The sequence below is a fragment of the Hipposideros armiger genome, unplaced genomic scaffold (genome assembly GCF_001890085.2).
Source record: "Hipposideros armiger isolate ML-2016 unplaced genomic scaffold, ASM189008v1 scaffold_22, whole genome shotgun sequence".
NCBI classification, from domain to species: Eukaryota; Metazoa; Chordata; class Mammalia; order Chiroptera; family Hipposideridae; genus Hipposideros; species Hipposideros armiger.
The window spans coordinates 2,043,108-2,062,176 of record NW_017731372.1 but is presented as its reverse complement, the minus strand read 5'-3'; the positions used below and the strand labels follow the sequence as shown (position 1 = coordinate 2,062,176).

Sequence of the window (19,069 nt, the reverse complement as noted above, 5' to 3'; positions counted from 1 at the left end):
GAGCTCTTAACCAACTGAGCCACTCGGCTGGCCCAAACTATCACATTTTAAATATTCATGTCTTTGACACATTGGGTCTGTTTCTAGGGATTTAATGAATAGCAATACAAACATATGTACAAAAGATACATGCATATAGATGTTTATTGCAACATTGTTGATGTAGTGAAAAATTGAGTTCAACCTACATGTTCATCAACAATAAATAAATAAATTTTAGCATATCTGTACTTTAAGATACTTTGAGGAGAGGGTACTATGAAGTGTATAGGATCTGGAGTTAGGCAGCCAGGTTTGAACTCTGGATCCATCATTTACTAGTTGCATTGCCTAGGTTTACTTAGTTTCTTTGGACCTCAGTTTTTTCATCTCTAAAATGGACATAATTGATTCTATGCCAGAGGGCTGTGTAATAATTAAATGAACTAAAGTGTATAGAACAGTGCTTAGAACATAAGTATTCAACACCACTAGCTAATATTAAAGTATCACTTTGCAGTTACTAAAAATAAAATACATCTATAAAATTCTAGCGTGGAAAAACCCCACCATGATTTAAGTAAACAAATTTTAGAGCAATGAGCACCTGTTTGTAAATAAAAATTTTAAATGATATATGTGCATATGTTTTAATGTATGTGGGTAAATCTGGAAGAGTAAATGCCAACCTTAACAGTAGTTACCTCTGGAGAGTGAGATTAGGTGGAGGGGAAGCCGAGTATCAGATTTTTAAAGAAATATCTTTTTATATTTTTTCCAAGCATGTGTAGCATAACTAAAAATGTTTTTGAAAAAGATTCCATAGACTGTAAGGAAAGTAGAACTTTTTGACTAACCTTTATTTGCCTTTTTTTAAAAATAGCCATGAAAAGGTTATGTTCTCTAAATGATGTGTGCTTTCTCTTACTTTCCGAAGTGACTCACTAAGATTTTCCTTGCAGGAACACGCTTACCCAGCTGATGAACTCATGCCTTTAACCTGCAGAGGTCGTGTCAGAGGCCAGGAGCCAAGTCGGGGCGATGTGGACGATGCCCTGGGAAAGTGAGTGTTAACATCGGAGATGGGAGGGCATCTCCGAGCTCCCAAGGCTTAGGCTTCCTAGAGGCAGTTTCCAGTCTTAGTTCGGGGGATTGGTTACATTTCAGTGGCTGCTTTAAGTATTACATGAAGCTCTTTTATTCCCTGTTACCTTTTGTAAAATATCAGTTTACCTTTTAAGTCAGTGAAAAGTTGAGTTGTTTATTAGGATGGATCTAACTTTTAAAATACCAGGTGTGTCAAAAAAATGTATACAAGTGGACACTTTGGTCAGCGTTGTTCAGGCAATAGTTCACTGTAATCAGAAGTGTCTGGACACTGATGGTAACCACTTTGAACACCTCTTGTAATTGCAGAAGTCAAACGTGACTTGTATTCATCTTTTGTTATCGACTTATATTGAGTATTACAATTTTAATACAGTTTTCCTTTCTTAAAATGTGTATACATTTTTTGGCACCCTCTGTATATATAGAGAGCCATTGACACGTTATGAGGTTTTGATGCTTTAATATTTGAATTTGCTTTAAAAAGAGCTAATGAATATTTCTATTCATTTTGAAGGATGTGTAAGTAGGCTGAAAATGAATATAACGTTAAGGCTTTCAGGTTCTTGCAGTCTATTATAGGTTACACTGTACTATAGATGCTTTGAGTACTAGTTAATAGAAACTAGGATATAGATACATTTGCTAATACATTCGTGGATAAAATATTCAGAATTCTAATGTTTTGTATCTCGTTATATTTGTTTCTTAGATTTTCCCTGACACTGATTGATTCTTTGGACACTCTTGTGGTAGGTTTGATTCTTCTTGAATTTATAGTATACGTTTCATAATATGCACACTCAAGGATTATGAATATAATCATTGCACAGTAAGTCTGAAATAGAAGCCTTCAGAATTTAAGATGCTCTGATCTTTGCTTCTAAATAAACCTTCCACACTATTGAGTTAGTCATGTCACGTGAATGTCAAGTGAAATTATGTAGCATCGTGGGGAGACTCAAATAATTTATAGGTATGTCCACTTATGTGATGGCATGTTAAGGAGGAGGGGTGTTTCCCTTTGGAGAGGAAGGTTAAAGCTATTGGGAGAAAGTGATTCTAGAAAATACCATTGATAGTCTTGTTCTAGAATGACACGTCACAATGATACTGATGAAATTGTTAAATTAAAATTTTTATATGTTGTGTGAATTTAAAAAAATGATTTTTTTTTCCTCTGCAGCGATTTCTAACACCAGGTGATCACTTCTTGACACTCCTTTTCAACCTCATGGGATACAAAATCATTTAATTTAATTCTGGTTGGGGATGGTTTGTGATGGCAGAGGGGAAAGATTGAGTTCCAGATGTCATGATTTCTACATGTAGTATCTTTCTAGTTTTTACTCTTGAGATTGTTTATGGTATAAAGGTAGGCATGTTTCAGGATTTTCCTTAAGGCATATTTCTCAACTTTTGAGTTAATGTCTCAAGTACTGATTAATATTTTTAAAAGGAAAACGAAAAATCTTTGGGGTGGCAGAAGTTTTTCAGAACCAGGCTTTTCTTCCTAACATATTCTTTCAGTGAGTTCTTACTTGCTTTCCCTTTCCTTTTCTTCCTTCCTCTTTTTTTCCCTCCCTCCTTCCCTCACTCCCTTCCTTCCTTCCTTTTTTTTCTCTCTCCCTCCCTCTTTCCCTTTCTCTCACTCCCCCTCCCCCCCTTTTCTTCCTTAACCAGAGATTCTCAACTATATGAGCACCTTCAGAGGATTGCCTATGAAGTTTTAAAAATGCCCCCCTCTCCCTAGTTATTCTGATTTAATTGTCTGGAGTTGGACTGGGCATTTTTGTTTATTCCTCTAAAGCTTCTCTTTGTTTATAAAATGCAGCCATGATTGAGAAAACCTTTTTGTTGAAAAGACCATGGTTGTTTTGACCTTTTTAGCTGAGTCAGGGCTTCAAAAGTTGAGGCTTAAGTTTTATAGATTAAAGGAATGTGTGAACTATATTATATTGACTTTGAGAATGAGAAACAAAATTGCATGCCTTATTTTTGGTTTAGTGGTCCTAGGTGATCTGTAATAGGGGAAAAGAAAAAGATAAACAGAATATCCTGGGAGGCACAAATTATCTGGGAAACCCAATGGTGTCATTTATTTTTAATTGTAGGTGGGTCATGTACATGAAGTCTCTTGATATGGGGGGGTGAGGAGCAGTGCTGTACATGAGGACAGACCATAGATGGACCTAAGTTTGTTTCTCATTCTGTCATCTCGGCTTTATCTTTCCATATAGCAAGTCCCCCATCATCTTGCTGTAAGCTCTTAGTTGAACATGGACCTCAGATATCATATGTGTTTTAAAACGTGTTATCAGAAATGAACGAGAAAATGTGGTTCCCAGCTGCATTACTTTCCTATATTTAGAAATCTGTTGGTCTCCTACTGAGAAGCCATTGATTATTATGAAGGTCATATCCTTCAAGTTATACTGGTTATACACTTTGACATTGGTTCTCAAACTATGATAAAGCCCAGGACTGGCAGCGTCAGCATCACCTGACAACTTTTTTGAAATGCCAATTCTAGGGCCTGATCCCAGACACACTGAATCAGAAAGTGGGATTGAGGCCCAAGCAGCCTGTTTTTAGCAAGCTTCGAGATGATTCTGATGTATGCTAAAGTTTTAGAAGCACTGTACAATGATGCAGTACCTTTTAAACCTCAATCTATGACGAGTCACCTAGAGATCTTGCTCAAAAGCAGCCTCTGATCCAACAGACTGAAGGTGGGACTCAAGAATCTGTGTTTCTAACAAACTGCCACTTGGTGGTGCCGGTGCTGCTGCTCAGCAGACGTGAAGTGTAGCCTGAGTCCTGGCTCCTTGTGGCAGGAGTAACAAGAAGTCATCACGTAATACTGACGGGCATTGTAAACAGAAATAGCCTCAGAGACACAGAGGAAAAACTGATGGTTGCTAGATGGGAGGGGGGTGGGGATGAGGGAGAAGGGGAAGGGACTAGACAACATAAATTGGTTACTACAATATTGCCACAGGGATATGAAAGACAGTTTGGGGAATATAATCAATAATGTTGTAAATATTTCTTAGGGGGTCAGATGGACTCATGTCTTGTTAGGGAGAGCACTTCATGGACGGTGTAAAGGCCTGACCACCGCACTGTACATCTGAAGCTGCTGTTGAATAATACTGTATGTCAACTAAGATTTGATATATATATGGTCACAGGATGTGGAGTACAGTGTGGGGAGTGGAGTCGATGGAACTGTGATAGATATGTATGATATTGGGGGAGGGGCGGTTGTCTGGGAGAGGGGGTGGCCACTTTGTGAGGGGTGAAAAGTGTAACTATTGCATTGTTTTGTACACATAAAACTAAAAAAAAAAAAAAAAGATACTGATGGGTGTGACCTTGGCCAAATTATTGAACTTCTCTGGGCCTGTTTTCACCTCAGAGGGGCCTAGATTAGATATTGGCGGTCCCTATTAACTATAAGATATTATTTCTTACTGATCTTTTGTTCAGATAAGTAACCCTTATTTGTTGCATCTGCCTTCAAGAAGAGTCAGAAAGAAAGATTGATAAAGTCTTACAAACATTTAAAAAATGAGACTTTATAAATGCTTCAGACTTCAGTTTTGAAGTGGGAATAACCTAAGTAACTTACTGCATATCATCATAACTTTGAAATATACAAATTCATTTTGAATTTTTATTATCTTAAGTATTTGCTTTTTAATTTAAATAGAAGAGCCAAAAGAAAAGAAATTAATAATTTGAAGATTTTTTTCCTACAATTATAATAGAAGGAATGCTATCTTGTACATTTTATCAATACAAATATTAATATTTCTAATTTGTGATTATTTTTTCACTTTGTGATTTATTTATTTGAAAATATTAATAGGACATATCATTTGTACACACAAACCTAAATTTTTATTTTGGTCTTACCATAATAGAATTTCTTACCATGTAGAATTTCTATTGTCATAGATTGATCTTTAAATTTAAATTGTTGTTCATCATTCTAGCTATCTATTTTCTATTGAATGCAAAGAAGTCGATCATTGAAACTTTAAATTTACTTTTAAATTGGACGTTACCCTGAAATCTGTAGAAAGATATTGAAACAAATTAAAGATAATGGGGTAAAGGAAGAGACCTGAATTCGTCTTTTGTTATCAGCCAGGAGCTTAAGAAACTCATTAATTAATGGAGCTGTTAGAATGAATTTTCTAGCTAATTATGGGCAAAGAGAACTCTCTTACCGTTTTTATTCTCCTTTGTAACAAACAGCATTGGGACTATTCTTAGGAATAATTCTTGGTAGCTAGACCTAGAAAGAAGACTAAGATTAACAACATGATATTAAAAAGTCAGATACCCTTACTGAACCTAAATTAGAATATTTAGTGAAAGTATCAAATCAAGTGAAAAAGCACTAAAACTATTATCAAACAAAAAGATTAAACAGTCAAGTAAAGGATAAATACTTTTAATGGATTTAGGATCTAAATAACATCCGATTGTGTGGCCTTGATTTAGACTGAAAAATCAAAGCAACCTGTGATTGTGATGTCTTCCTGGAGTTATTACAAGAATTACAGAGTTCTTGGCTTAGGATTCTAGACCCTCATGGTAATGATGATAATAATAGTAATGTATTAAGCACTTACTAAGTCAGGCACTCTACTGAAAGTACTTTACATACATGACCCCATTTAAACAACCCTATGAGAGTGGTTATTTTCTCTTTTTGTAGATGAAGGAACAGGCTCGGAGATGGAATTAACTTGACTGGGATTAGACAGGTAGTGAGTGAAGGAACCAAAATCCCAGTCAGACCTTGCTCTTGACCACACATTGTGCTGCCTCCTTAGCCGGGCATCCATGGGGTTAAGATGGCAGGTGGCATAGGGTTTAGGGCCAATCGATCGTCTCCCGTGAAGAATGTGCTTTCTTCTGAGAGGAAGCAGCTTTTAAAATGAAGTTTAGTGAATAGGATGGTTTTTCGTTTTATTTTGACTTGGAAACCAAACCCCAGTAGAGCTCACCTCACATAGCTCTAGGTCATGGGTTAGTTACAAAGAAACCAGTTAACAGTTCTGGTAATGATTGTTAAAGTCCTAGTGATATGTTAGTGTGCCTAAAAATGAAGTATATAAAGATTCCCTATATTATAATTAGGTACTTGTTGTTTTTTCAGTTTTAGATATTCTCACTTTTTTATTACATGCCTAAAGGAAATATTTTGTATTTGTCACCTTTTAGCATCTTAAGATGTTAACTTGCTTTTAGTAGCACATTCTGAGGATATTTTTCTTTGATTTTGTATGAAGAACTTTATTTTCATAATTTCCTTCTAGGTATTAAATAAAACTAAAGAATTTGAAGAGGCGGTGAGAAAAGTGTTACGAGATGTTAATTTAGATAATGATGTGGTCGTATCAGTCTTTGAGACAAACATCAGAGTTCTTGGGTAAGTATGTAAGACACTAAAGCTGTAACTTTAATGATAGAAAAGCTTTGGGAATACTGTTTATTTCTGGATGGTAATAAAGCAAGACGTTTCTTGTGTTTAAAAGATACTATGAAACACAGAAGCTGTGGGATGACCTTGCATCACATCAAGGACAGACAGCAGCAGGCTTTGGAAATCGTTGCAGACTCAAGTATTATTAGAAAAGGACTCTAGGTTGAACATTTGCATATAGCTTCGTCACAGTTTTTCACTAGCAACATAGTTGGCTAAACTTAGCCAGCACCTCTTCAAGCCAAATGAAACAGAATTTATAGGATTACTGCTCAACCACACAGTTTAAAATGCTCTTGGAACATTTAAACATGCGGAATTACAGGATTTATTAATTTAAGTTTCAACATTATTAAGTTTTTATATGTAATGGCTACTTTTGTGTTATTGTAACTCATTTCCTTTTGTCAGACAAAATGAGTCTATTCACTTAAATTTAAGAAATAGTTATGTAGCTTTAAATGGAGTTTATTAATCAATTACATTTAACGCAGAGCGGGGAAATGTTTTTTATTTATTTTTTAGTGTTATACTAAGAGTTACAGATTTCATAATGATAAATTTAAATTTTGATAAATAGAAATTTGTCAAATTTGTGAAAATAAGTGACTTCCAGGATGTTCTTTAAGAAAATTTCAGGTATTTAAGAATTCCAAACACTTTAAAACAGATAGAACATCTGATTTTTTTTTTATACTGGCAGTATGATTATAATGGTTTGTCTTAAAACGAGTAGGCTGTAGTTAGATAAAAAATGAAGTTTTATGGTCTTTCTGTATGTGTGGCCAGTTGCTGATAACAAGATACCGACATCTTTTTCGGTGGTGACCTTTAAGTGTCTGTAAGATGTGGATAATGTTTCATTTCTGTGATTGCAGGGGCCTTTTGGGTGGACACTCATTGGCAATCATGCTCAAAGAAAAAGGGGAGTACATGCAGTGGTACAATGATGAGCTTCTTCAAATGGCAAAGCAGTTGGGTTACAAACTTTTACCAGCTTTCAATACTACCAGTGGCCTTCCTTACCCAAGAGTAAGTCATTCTGAAAAATATGGCAGTCTTTATATACTTCCTTTGAAAAAAACAAACTAACAACAACAACAACAAAAATGAATTTTTGTGATGGGAACCATTGTTCCTCACCCGCTTGAGGCTGGAGAACAGTGCTTCATAGCTATATAACAAATTTATTTTGACATTTCAGTTAACTTGCATTTAGTGGTGTGAGAATATAGATTAGTTTAAGCCTTTTATGTGTCACTGCATAACAGATTAGATTATGCTGCAGAAGGAAGAAACAGATGCCAGACTCGAATTGGGCACAGAATTATTTGTGCAGAAGATACAGTTGAAGCAGTGAAAATAGGTGTTCCCTCTCCAGAGGAGAGGTTATGGAGAGAACAGGTCACTGGGGAACGGGGAGGGAGTGCAGCGGTGAGAAAGAGTGTTCAGAGACCACAAAGTAGGGTAGTTTATTAGAAAATCTCAAAAAGAAGAGCTTCCAAAGGAGATGTGCTAAAAAACATTGGGAGAATTAGGTGCAGAGAGACTTCAGGGATCTGATGTGGTAGAATAAAGGGGAAAGAAGGATTCAAAGTTGGGGAAAGTATAGAACCATTCATTTTGAGATTTCTTCTATGTTGGTAAAGAAACTTGGTGGCAGAGTCGTTTGAAGGAGTTTTGTGGTTTTTTACCCCCCAAGGAGTAAATGTTATATTTAAAGCAGAGGGAGAGAAGCCATTGACGATAGAAAGAACTCTCTCCTGATTTATTTCATTCGTTATTAACACTGTTATTCTCTTCCTCTTATCCAAGTCAGACACCTCAGCTGTTACCAAGCAATTAAGTTTTTTCTGTTTTACTGCTGCTATGGTAGTTGAAACCAATACAATTTAATTCCTAGACTGTTGTCAGCGCCCATCTTACTCTTTTCTCTGGTTTATCCTTCAGATACTTAAAGAATTAATCTTACTGAAGCATAACTTTTATCAAATTATTCCACCCTCAGAAGTTTTACTCTCCCTATTGTACTGTATTTTAACTTTCAGAATTCCTTATGGTTTGGCAATTGGAGTCATTATCTCTTGATAATTGTTAATAGTAATCTTCTGACTTTCTTCAGATTAATTTAAAGTTTGGTATCAGAAAACCGGAAGCTCGGACAGGAACTGAGACTGATACCTGTACTGCGTGTGCAGGTACCTTGATCCTTGAGTTTGCTGCTTTAAGTCGATTCACAGGAGCAACAATATTTGAGGTTTGCTTTCCATAGTCTTTGATCTCCTGGGTATTGGGCATAACTAAGTTTGTATCTTTTCTTATTGGTCAAGTATTAGGATTATCAATTGGAGGATTACTGTTGTTTTAGCCAACTTTTTTCTAAATCGTCATAGTTTTCATCAGAAACATAGATGTCATCGTGAGGTAGATATATTAAATACAACTTTGCATTTTTTCATAAACTATAAATGTTTAGGTTTATTCTTAGAAGATTTTTTTTAGCCATATTACTTACAGGAACTTGGTATCACAAATGTCTTATATGAAATACTATGTCTCTATGTTTTATTTGTTAGACTTCTAGATGGTCTATTGCATTTCTGAAAACTTCACTAATCTAAAACAGCGAAAGTTTTCCACTCAAGTCTTGACTGAGAGGCTTGTCTGTAAGTTTGTTTACTCCAAGGGGAGTGTTACTCATTATCCAAAAGACTTCATGTTCCCCAAGTATTTTGCTGTGGACTGGCTGTGTCTCACAACTTTTTATTTAATCCAATTGTTGAAGCTTGTCATTGGAGTTCAGTGGTAACACAAAACACTTTCTTTTTTAAACGTACGACTTAGGAGGATTTTTAAAAATGCATCAAGTGGCGCACATAGAGCAAGCAAAACTAGGGACTGTAAACTAACATGAGCAACATTGTATCTGAGTGTAAATAAAACAGGTTGAATGGTCTTTGTGTGTTTCTGTGTTCAGAGTGTCATCAGGACAGATTTATCATGGTTGGTTTAATGTTTATTCTACACCTTGTTCACCGATATTTTCTGTTTATTAAAAAGTGTAGTCACTTTTGCATGTAGTCTGATTTGAACTACCGACTGAGATACTGATGCACTTGCAGGTGAGGAAAGTGAGGCTCAGAGAGAATGAGATGCGCAGCTGGCGGGTGAAGGAGTGGAGGTGGAATCAGAATCCACGCCTCTTTGAAGTCCAAGCCCACTTTCTTTCCCCTGCGCCCTTTTGTATCTATGAGTAAAATCTGTTGAAAATCATGATTTTTTTTTAAACTTCTTCAATGTACAGTAATGAATTATGAGAGAAGCAACCTGATGCAGTTAATAGAGCATCAATCTATGACAGGGTGGGTAAAACCACAGTCTATGGGCCAGATCCAGTCACAGCCTGTTTTTGTGAAGAAAGCTTTATTGAACACAGCCATGCTGCTCATTTATTTATTTTGTCTATGGCTGCATTTGTGCTCCATTGACACAGTTGAGTAATTGTGATAGTGACTATATGACCCATGAATGCCTAAAATATTTACTGTCTGACCCTTGTCAGAAAAAGTTTGCTGACTATATAAAGAGATGTGAATTTTCATACTAATTGTCCTGTAATTCATTTTTAAACTTCGATTGAATCTTTGATTTCACTGGGCCTGTTTTCTTACCTGTAAGATAGGAGAAATATCCTTATGAAAGTTTCCAGCTGTGAAATTATAGCATGTGATTCAAATTGCGATCTGCTTTGTTTTAAAAAATCAGCATAAATAGTTTGAATCAAGAATTAAAACAATTTGATGCTTTTAAATCTGCAAAGTGACTAATAGGTTTGATAATTTTTTTCTTATATAGAAGCACTTCTGCAATGCTAAATAGGCTCATGCTCAGAAATTAATTTTTAACGTAGAAACTCTCCTGTACATGTCCTTTGCTTTTATGTTTCATAACATCTTTTTTATCCAAAGCCAAGAACTTGATCAGAAGTTATTTTAATTTAGTATCCAGTGGATAAAAATAAACAAAAAAAAGAAAAAAAATGTTATCATAAGGTTTAAAGTTTGGTTGGCAAATAAATACTAGTTGGTTTACTTACTCTTCTCTGACCAAGTTGCATGCTATTTACAAAGTGGGATCTGAAATGCCTGTTGGTGTTTCAAGGTCGGTATACCAACTCCGAAATTCTCTTCCAGTTTTCTAAATAAGATTATCTAAGGAGATTTTCACTTTGCATTTAAATGATAAAAATGGTTTTAACAAGTGCATTTATTTATGTCGGCAATTATTATAATGTAATATTATGTGTGTAAATGTGAATCTGTACCACAGAAGTAGATGAGCATGGATGGGTTCAAGTGCGATCACTGCCACTAAGTAGCATTTCAGTCATTCTTTTTCACTAGACTTGATTGGCTGAAGAAGAGCCAAGATTTGACTTGTAGGGAAATTTAATATGTATTATCAGTGGTTATCTTAGGAATTTCAGTTAACCCTTAAAATATGTCTGGGCCTTTGATTTTTGTTTCTTTGTTTCCTGTTGGCCAGAAACATGCCATTCTTCAAGTGTGCTTTCCCTTTTTTTAATTATAGGAATATGCAAGAAAAGCTCTTGATTTTCTCTGGGAAAAAAGACAACGAAGTAGTAATTTAGTGGGTGTGACTATAAATATTCATACTGGTGACTGGGTACGAAAAGGTACGTAAGGTGTGCTTTTTTAATTCAAGCCTTCACATCCTCGGAATGGTTGGGAAATACAAGATTTTCATCTGTTAGTCTGTGGGAGAGTTTAAAGCATAGTTTCTCACAAGATTACTGGATTATGACTAATTTAGCCTGCTTTTTCTCTTTGATGTGTCAGATTATAGCACATTATTTCTAGCTAATTTAGTGGTCTATTTCATACCTTAACTTGGGTTATAGCATCATAGAGAGGACAGATGAAATGCTAGAACTAATTTCTTTGAGGACTAAAGAATCAGAACAGAATGGCTTCGCCGTGTCACATCAAGTTTTAGTTAAGTGGAAACCTGTATTTACCAATGTTATCACCCATTTTTATTAAAAATTGAGACAAAGCATATAACAATCTTATATGAACCTACAGGATATAGGATTGTATAAAGAATATGATTTTATCTTTATAAGACAAGCATAGATGAGGAAATATACTAGAATATTCCTAATGAGGTGATCTTGTTTGCATATTTGTTTTCCAAAAGGCTTATGTTGTTATATATAAAATAAAACATAACTGCCTATATTTAAATAAATAAAAAAGATAATTATTAATTTAAACATATTAAAATAAAATTATTGCCTCTATTTAGTATTGTATAAAATTTTTCTAAGTTTTATCTAAATGGTTCCTGAAACTAATCTGAACACTGGCTTCAGAATTCTACAATTTCTTTTTTTTAATCTGCTTTGGAACTCATGTGCAATAATTAATCATAATTAGTTTTACATCAGTTATAGTCTTTGGCTTATGACATTCATCATTGGTCCATGCATGGCCCATTTTACTTAGTCACTTTTAATTCTTGTAATAAGCACCCACAAATGGACCATCCGTTACAAAAGCAACTTACTTGGCAGCCTGTTATTTCTGCATAAGATCCTTGACTCTCGCTATCTCTGCAGTGTATTTGGACATATTTATACTGTCTGCTTATTTCAGTTTGTCCCACCCACCTTTTCTGTTTCTTTTTTACCCTTTTGTTTTTAACTGAACCCTGTATTTGCCTCCTAGTGAGACATGAGCTTGAGCATACTCTCCTATCCCTTTGATTCTTCCTGCTCCAAACCTCATCCCCGTTATGTTATCATGTAGATACTTAGTTCTTATTCATTATGAACATGTTTTCCCTTCTTTTCTTTTGGTCTTACTCCCTCTCTTTTTAAAGATAACAAACTTTATCAAGGTATTGGTCGCTTGTATTTTGTATGTTGCTCGCAACATCTCTTAGATTTGTCTCTTCTTATTTAAGTATTTATCCCAAACCATTTCCAGTAGCTCTTAATAGCATCTGAGGACTTCTATGCCCAGCGGTTCTCAACCTGTGGGTGGCGACCCCTTTGGGGGTCGAACAACCCTTTCGCCTAAGACCATCGGAAAACAAAAAGACATTTACATTACGATTCATAACAGTAGCAAAATTACAGTTATAGAGTAGCAACGAAAATAATTTTATGGTTGGGGGTCACCACAACATGAGGAACTGTATTAAGGGGTCGCGGCATTAGGGAGGTTGAGAACTGCTGTCTGTGCCTAATGCTGTTTTTACCATGTTTTCATATCTGAGTGACAGTTTGTCTGCATATAATTTTCTGTTTAAGTTGTTTTCTTTCATGTCTTTGAAAATACAACTCTGTTGTCTTCTTACATCTGGTTAAAAATTTGATACTATACTGATTTTTATGCCCTTGTATGTGATCTACTCTTTTTCTCTGAAAGATTAAGCATGTCAAAGGCAAAGAAAAATTTCTAAAAATGTTGTTATAATTTCAGGTGTGGAATTTTCTTTCTCTCTCCTTTTGGTATTCTGTGGGCCCTTTCTATTTAAAATCTCCATGGTTTTACTTGCTGAAAAATTGATCTTCATTTTTTAGGTATTTTATCCTTTCATTTTTATTTATCTCCTTTTTGAAGTCCTATTATCTAAATCACTTCTATTTCTGTGCTCCATATATCTTAACTTTTATATATATTTTTTTCTGTTGGAAGATTGCTACATATCATCTTCTAGTTTGCTGATCTGTTCCTCAGCTATATCCTTCCTGCTTTATATTCCATCTGTTGTGTTACTTTAATTGTTATATTTTTTATTCCACATATTCTTGTTTGATTTAAAACATTTTTTCATATTTTGTATTGTTAATATCTTCCCTATCTCTTTAGTATGTTTATTAGGCTAATATAAAATTTGGGGTTTGCCTGTTTTAATATTTCTTCTTCTGATAAACTCTTATTTAATCTTTTCTTTTTCTTTTTAAAAAGTCATGCTTCTTAAGTGTTTTTGGCCTGAAAGTTCATGTTCCCTTGTCACCTACTTTGTAGGAAGGCAGATTCCTAATTGCTGCCAGCCCAGTAATCTTAGGAATGGATTCTAAGAAGGTTTAAAAAACACTGATCCCCGGAAGGACCTCTAGAGATTCTGAGTTAATTGCCCTGGAGCTTTCCCTGGGTGTAGGGATTTCTGGTTGTAATTATAATTTAGATTGTAATTCACCAGCTTTAGGAGTTTGGAAGGGAAAAGGTAGGGGAGAGAATGTCTAAAGTTAGTCCACCACATTTGTTTAATTCCTTATGCAGGGCTTCTGTGCTGCCCTGCTTTGACTCCTGAGGACACCTGGAGCGTAGATCTGAGTCGTAGCAGGCGTGGGGGACTCGTGGTGTCTTAAGGCCTTGGTAGGAGAGAAGCGAGAGCAAAGCTTCAGTGTCTCCTCCCTGTTTGGTCCTTGCACAGCCATGCCTGGCTGCCTTCCGCTCCAGGCTGAAGCGCCCCTCTTCCCCTGTCCCTCACTCCCCACCCCCCGCCATCAGGTATCTTAGTTTTCTTGTGGATATTTTCTCTCTTTGGTTCTCGATGATGATCTTGGAGGAAGAAGTCAACAATTGTTGCTATTTTTAGCAATTAGAACAGGCACCTCCAAATAGCAGCAGTCTTGTTTTCATATCTGTTATAACTTTAAAGATTGATGTCTTACTGATGAAGGGCCTCATCAAAAAAGTGCATAATGGTACCCTGTAGTGCTTCCTCTGGAGTTCCTCACGGAGAAAATGAGCTTTAAAAAAATTCTTAAAGCTAGTATTTTCTGCTGTTAAATAAGATCTCTGTAACCAATTTTGCAAAGTAAGATTTTTTTTTTAACATACAAACTATTAGCAAAGGAACTGTTATTCATATATAATATGTAGGGTTAATGTTTCTGTAAATGTGTAATTTTTTACGTTAATCAGTTTCATGTTTAGGCTGACTTTTCATTCTTACTGTACTGATACCTTCACTTATACTCTTTAATAAAGAAGTGTTTAATAAAAACACTTGTTTAATAAAGAATCACCTTTATTTGTATTTTCCACAGATAGTGGAGTTGGAGCGGGCATTGATTCCTATTACGAATACCTATTGAAAGCCTATGTCTTGCTTGGAGATGACAGTTTTCTGGAAAGATTTAATACAGTAAGTTGAACCAATTTTGTATAACTTCAGATCCAATTTAATTTCAGTGCCAGATTTTGATAGAAACTCAATTATCTGAGTGACATTCTGAAAAGTAATTATTTCTAAATGTGTAGTAGGTTTTTGTTTTTTGTTTTTTTGTCAGTATTCCCTGATGATGTTGGATAGGAACAGGGTACAAGCTACATGCATTCCAAAAATTAGTTTACAAGGCAGTTTTATTTCCATCTCTTATCAGAAGTTTTCAATATCTGCCAGTAAGTAATAAAATACGTAGATATGAATTTTACCTAATTATCTTTTATACAAGGAAGATAATTTATTGGAGTAAAGTAGCTTTCTCCTTTGGATTCCTTTTTTTCTTTAAATCTTGGAAGTTTGGCCTAGTCCATGATCACACCAAGTTTGCGGGGCTTTGGTGACTTGGAAAAAGCTGTGAGTATTCATTTCAGTGGCAGATCTGCAAGTCTTAAGTCTGGATCAGAGCCACAGGCAGTGTTTTAGGGGCGAAGGGGAGAATTGAACCTAATTGGATCACCTTTGTCTATAATTGAAGGAAACCGAAATTAATATAGCAATCTCAGCAGCTATGTCACTGTATTCTTTTTGAAGTAATTTACCATTTTTTTGCCCACGCATCAGTTCACCCACATTACTATAAGACAGTATGATATAGTAGTTAAAAGTATAGGAGTTGCCCTACTGGGGTTTCAGTCCTGGTTGTACCACTGGTTTCGTGACTTTGGGCAAATAACTTTATGCTATTTGCCTGTTTTTCATCCACAAAATGGGGGTACTAGTACTATTTATAGAGATTTTGAGAGGATTATCTAAGCTAATATATCTGGAATGATTAAAACGGTGCCTTCACATCTAGCAGGTGCTCAGTAGTAGTTACTAAATAGTAGATGAGTTAGGAAGAAAAGCTAGGAAGAGTCCTAGTAAGTTACAGTTGGATTGTAACAAGGTTTTCTTGAGGCGAATGAGGACGGATATTATTTTTGTTGGCTCATTATCATTCATTGGCTCTGACAGCTCAAATGGTTGTCATAGCTGAGAAATAACTAGGAGAAGAAGAGAAAAGAAAAGAAGGGGGAAAAGAGTTTTTAAGAGTCTGAAAGGCAGACACAGCAGGCCATAAGAGTGGCAGCAGATTAGATGCATTCGTTTCGGTAGTGGTGAGCAGAATATTATGTCAGCTGAGAAGGGAGCAAACTTCATAGACACAGAAGAAAACGAAACTAAGTTTATAATGTAGATAGAAGCCTGTAACTATTTCAAGAGGACATAAGAGCATCCTTGGGCCACGAGGGTGTGCTAGCCATGGGCTAATGCCACAGGCCAGCCAGGTTCAGATCTACTCCCCGCAGGAGGTCCCATGTTAACTGTAGTCTGTAATATTCTGCATCAGAGTTAAATAACACCAGGGGTGTATGTATAATGTATTTTAGAAAGATTTCCATCTAAAATCGTTGAAAAATGAACATAGATAATGAAAAACTACTTCATAAATATGTATATACATTTAGGATTCATTCTCTTCATGGTGCTGTTTAATAAAATGCTTCATTTAGTGAAATCCTTTCCTGAATGCGTACTGTGCTCTTTTAGCACTACGATGCCATCATGCGGTACATCAGCCAGCCGCCTCTCCTGCTCGACGTGCATATCCACAAGCCCATGCTGAATGCGCGCACGTGGATGGACGCTCTGCTTGCCTTTTTTCCAGGCTTGCAGGTAAAAAAACAAACATGAAAAAACACAACTGCTGTTTTCCTAATATGAAAATAAAATGGTTATAATTAATTGCATTTGTGATCTCTACAATTACATTACCAAAACAGAGCCACATTTCAAAATTATGGTACTCTACATTTTCCTGTTTATGTAATAACTACAGAGAAAAAAAATCAGCTTATATTTTATTTTTGGTAATTTTGTTGTTGTTTTTGACATCTAGGTCTTAAAGGGGGATATTAGACCTGCTATTGAAACTCATGAAATGTTATATCAGGTGATTAAAAAACACAATTTTCTACCAGAGGTAAGCAAATAATGTTTGGAATTCTAATGTACGAATACTGTAAATTGCTGGTTTAAAGGTTGAAATGTTACCTTCAAGGTTGTTTTGTTCTTTGTTTACTTTTTCCTGGTTAAATAGTTTAATTAATTAATTAATTTTGGGTTATGTAGTATTGTATATGTTTTTCCTTTCCTTCATTATTCAGAGAAGTCTAGATAGGGTAATGATGACATTTATTTTATGTAAAAAAAGTCCCAAATTAGTATTTTTCAACCTTTTCCAATCCATGACATTCCATATTGTTTCCTTCTAACTTTTACATATACCCACCATCTAGGGAGACCTTTTTACTTTTTGTTTTCTAAAGCTTGTTTTATGAAAACGGTGTGCATTGACGATACTCTTGCTGATCACATGTGCTCGCTGGAAATTGGGGGTGCCAGCTCTTCCTCATGCGGATTGAGAATTATTCTCTCGAGTTTTTGTACATTATATCAATAATAAATATTCTTGCTAACTTCGTATGGGAAGATTTTATACCTTTGGCTTTCCAGCAATATACCATTAAAATTTCCCAAATTCGTGTATGGCCTTGTTCTGTCCCTGCTTACTCACTACTCTCTGTGAGATACTAAGTACCTTGGTTCGCAAGCAAAATTTATTCCGGAAACAAGCTTTCGTATTGCAAGACATTGCTCGTTTACCATGTTAAAATGTTTTAGAAATGCTTGCTCGTCTTGCGGAACACTCGCAAACCACGTTACTCGCAATCCAAGGTTTTACTGTATTCCATCAATTTAGAATGCTTCCTAAAGTGTTTGTTTTGGAAAATAGAGATTTATTAGTCTTCAGGTGAATAGGACTTTGCATTGTAGAAAGTTCATATTCACTCAGAATAAACTGAGGTTTCAACTGAACACATCTTATCACAAATGAAGTTTTTTTTAGTTCCCATAAAGGATTTTGTTTTTATTTTAATTAAAATGATAGTTGGCTCCATTATTGAATATATTTCAAGTGAGACTAGTTTTATTTTTAAATAACGCCTGCGTCATTCCATAGAGGATTTGAGGTTGTTATAAAAAAATTCTTTTGAAAAAGTGCTAAAATAGACTTATAAGAACTAGGGACTTAACAATAAGAGAGAAAAACATGGAGATAGGGAAAAAAAGAAAACACAATTATGTAGGACTGTTAGGACCCATACCCAGTTTCATAGCTTTTTCCTAAGCTTCCTAATAGCCAAAATGATAATTTAAAAAATAATTCCATTTAATTGGTAAAAATAGCCTTAACAAAAATGAATTGCGATGTCAAGCAATGACAATTTTCATTTTATAAATGAAAATTGTTATCAATATTTTAATTATTTTTGCTTTTTTATGATCTAATTTGTTTAATACTATATATTCTAGAACTGCTAGGTGTTTTTTTTTTAAATTGTGTTTTTATGCCTATTTGAATGTTGGGTTTATTTTTTGTCTAGGCATTTACTACAGATTTCAGGGTACATTGGGCTCAACACCCTTTAAGGCCAGAATTTGCAGAAAGTACCTACTTCTTGTATAAAGTAAGCTAATTCACCATTCTTTTTGCTGTTTAGCCCCCCATTCTCTGTTGGATATCTCTCTATCTTATAATAATTGGGTTTTCAAAGTCCTTGTTTAATGTTAAAATAGTTGGATATATCACAGTTCTTATTAATCTAGTCCGTAAAGTTATTGAAAAATGCCAGAATTGATATCTGAGTTGTATGCCTTTTCAAAATATTTATGAAAACATTTCTTTAGAGAGAAATGTTCTATTCTAGAGCTGCTTTCTAAAGCATGTCTCTTGCTTTCCTTCAATCAGGCAACCTTTTTGGGCATTAGAAATTTAATTTGAAGGTTAAGATATACAATTGGATGGCTTTCTAATTGTGTATTTAAGTAATTCCATGTATTTAAGTAAAGCAGATCCATGGCTTATTTTCAGAGCTAGGTTCTATACAATTTGTGTTCCAGTGCCTGTTACAATGCTGGGCACCTAGTAGGTACTCAATAGCGATTTGATAAACTAATAGGCATATGGTAATATGTGTTCTATATCTATATGTATAAATATATTCTCCTTTTTAATAGGCTACAGGAGACCCTTACTACCTTGAAGTAGGGAAAACACTTATTGAAAATTTAAATAAATACGCTAGAGTGCCTTGCGGATTTGCTGCCATGAAGGATGTTCGTACTGGAAGTCATGAGGACAGGTAAAACAATTCCTAATTCCTTTCCTCA

The 19,069-nt window shown here is 35.1% G+C and overlaps 1 protein-coding gene across 7 annotated transcripts in view; it reads left to right on the top strand.

Moving 5' to 3' along the window:
• Positions 1 to 19,069, top strand: part of EDEM3 (ER degradation enhancing alpha-mannosidase like protein 3) — a 72,124-nt gene that overhangs the window by 30,845 nt on the left and 22,210 nt on the right. For all 7 annotated transcript variants that reach the window (XM_019635487.1, XM_019635489.1, XM_019635484.1 and 4 more), the window contains exons 3-13: positions 942 to 1,042; positions 1,799 to 1,838; positions 6,423 to 6,535; positions 7,468 to 7,621; positions 8,712 to 8,846; positions 11,180 to 11,285; positions 14,676 to 14,773; positions 16,385 to 16,510; positions 16,734 to 16,817; positions 18,283 to 18,366; positions 18,917 to 19,041. In XM_019635487.1, the coding sequence (XP_019491032.1) occupies positions 942 to 1,042; positions 1,799 to 1,838; positions 6,423 to 6,535; positions 7,468 to 7,621; positions 8,712 to 8,846; positions 11,180 to 11,285; positions 14,676 to 14,773; positions 16,385 to 16,510; positions 16,734 to 16,817; positions 18,283 to 18,366; positions 18,917 to 19,041 (1,166 nt within the window). The remainder of the gene's footprint in view (positions 1 to 941; positions 1,043 to 1,798; positions 1,839 to 6,422; positions 6,536 to 7,467; positions 7,622 to 8,711; positions 8,847 to 11,179; positions 11,286 to 14,675; positions 14,774 to 16,384; positions 16,511 to 16,733; positions 16,818 to 18,282; positions 18,367 to 18,916; positions 19,042 to 19,069) is intronic.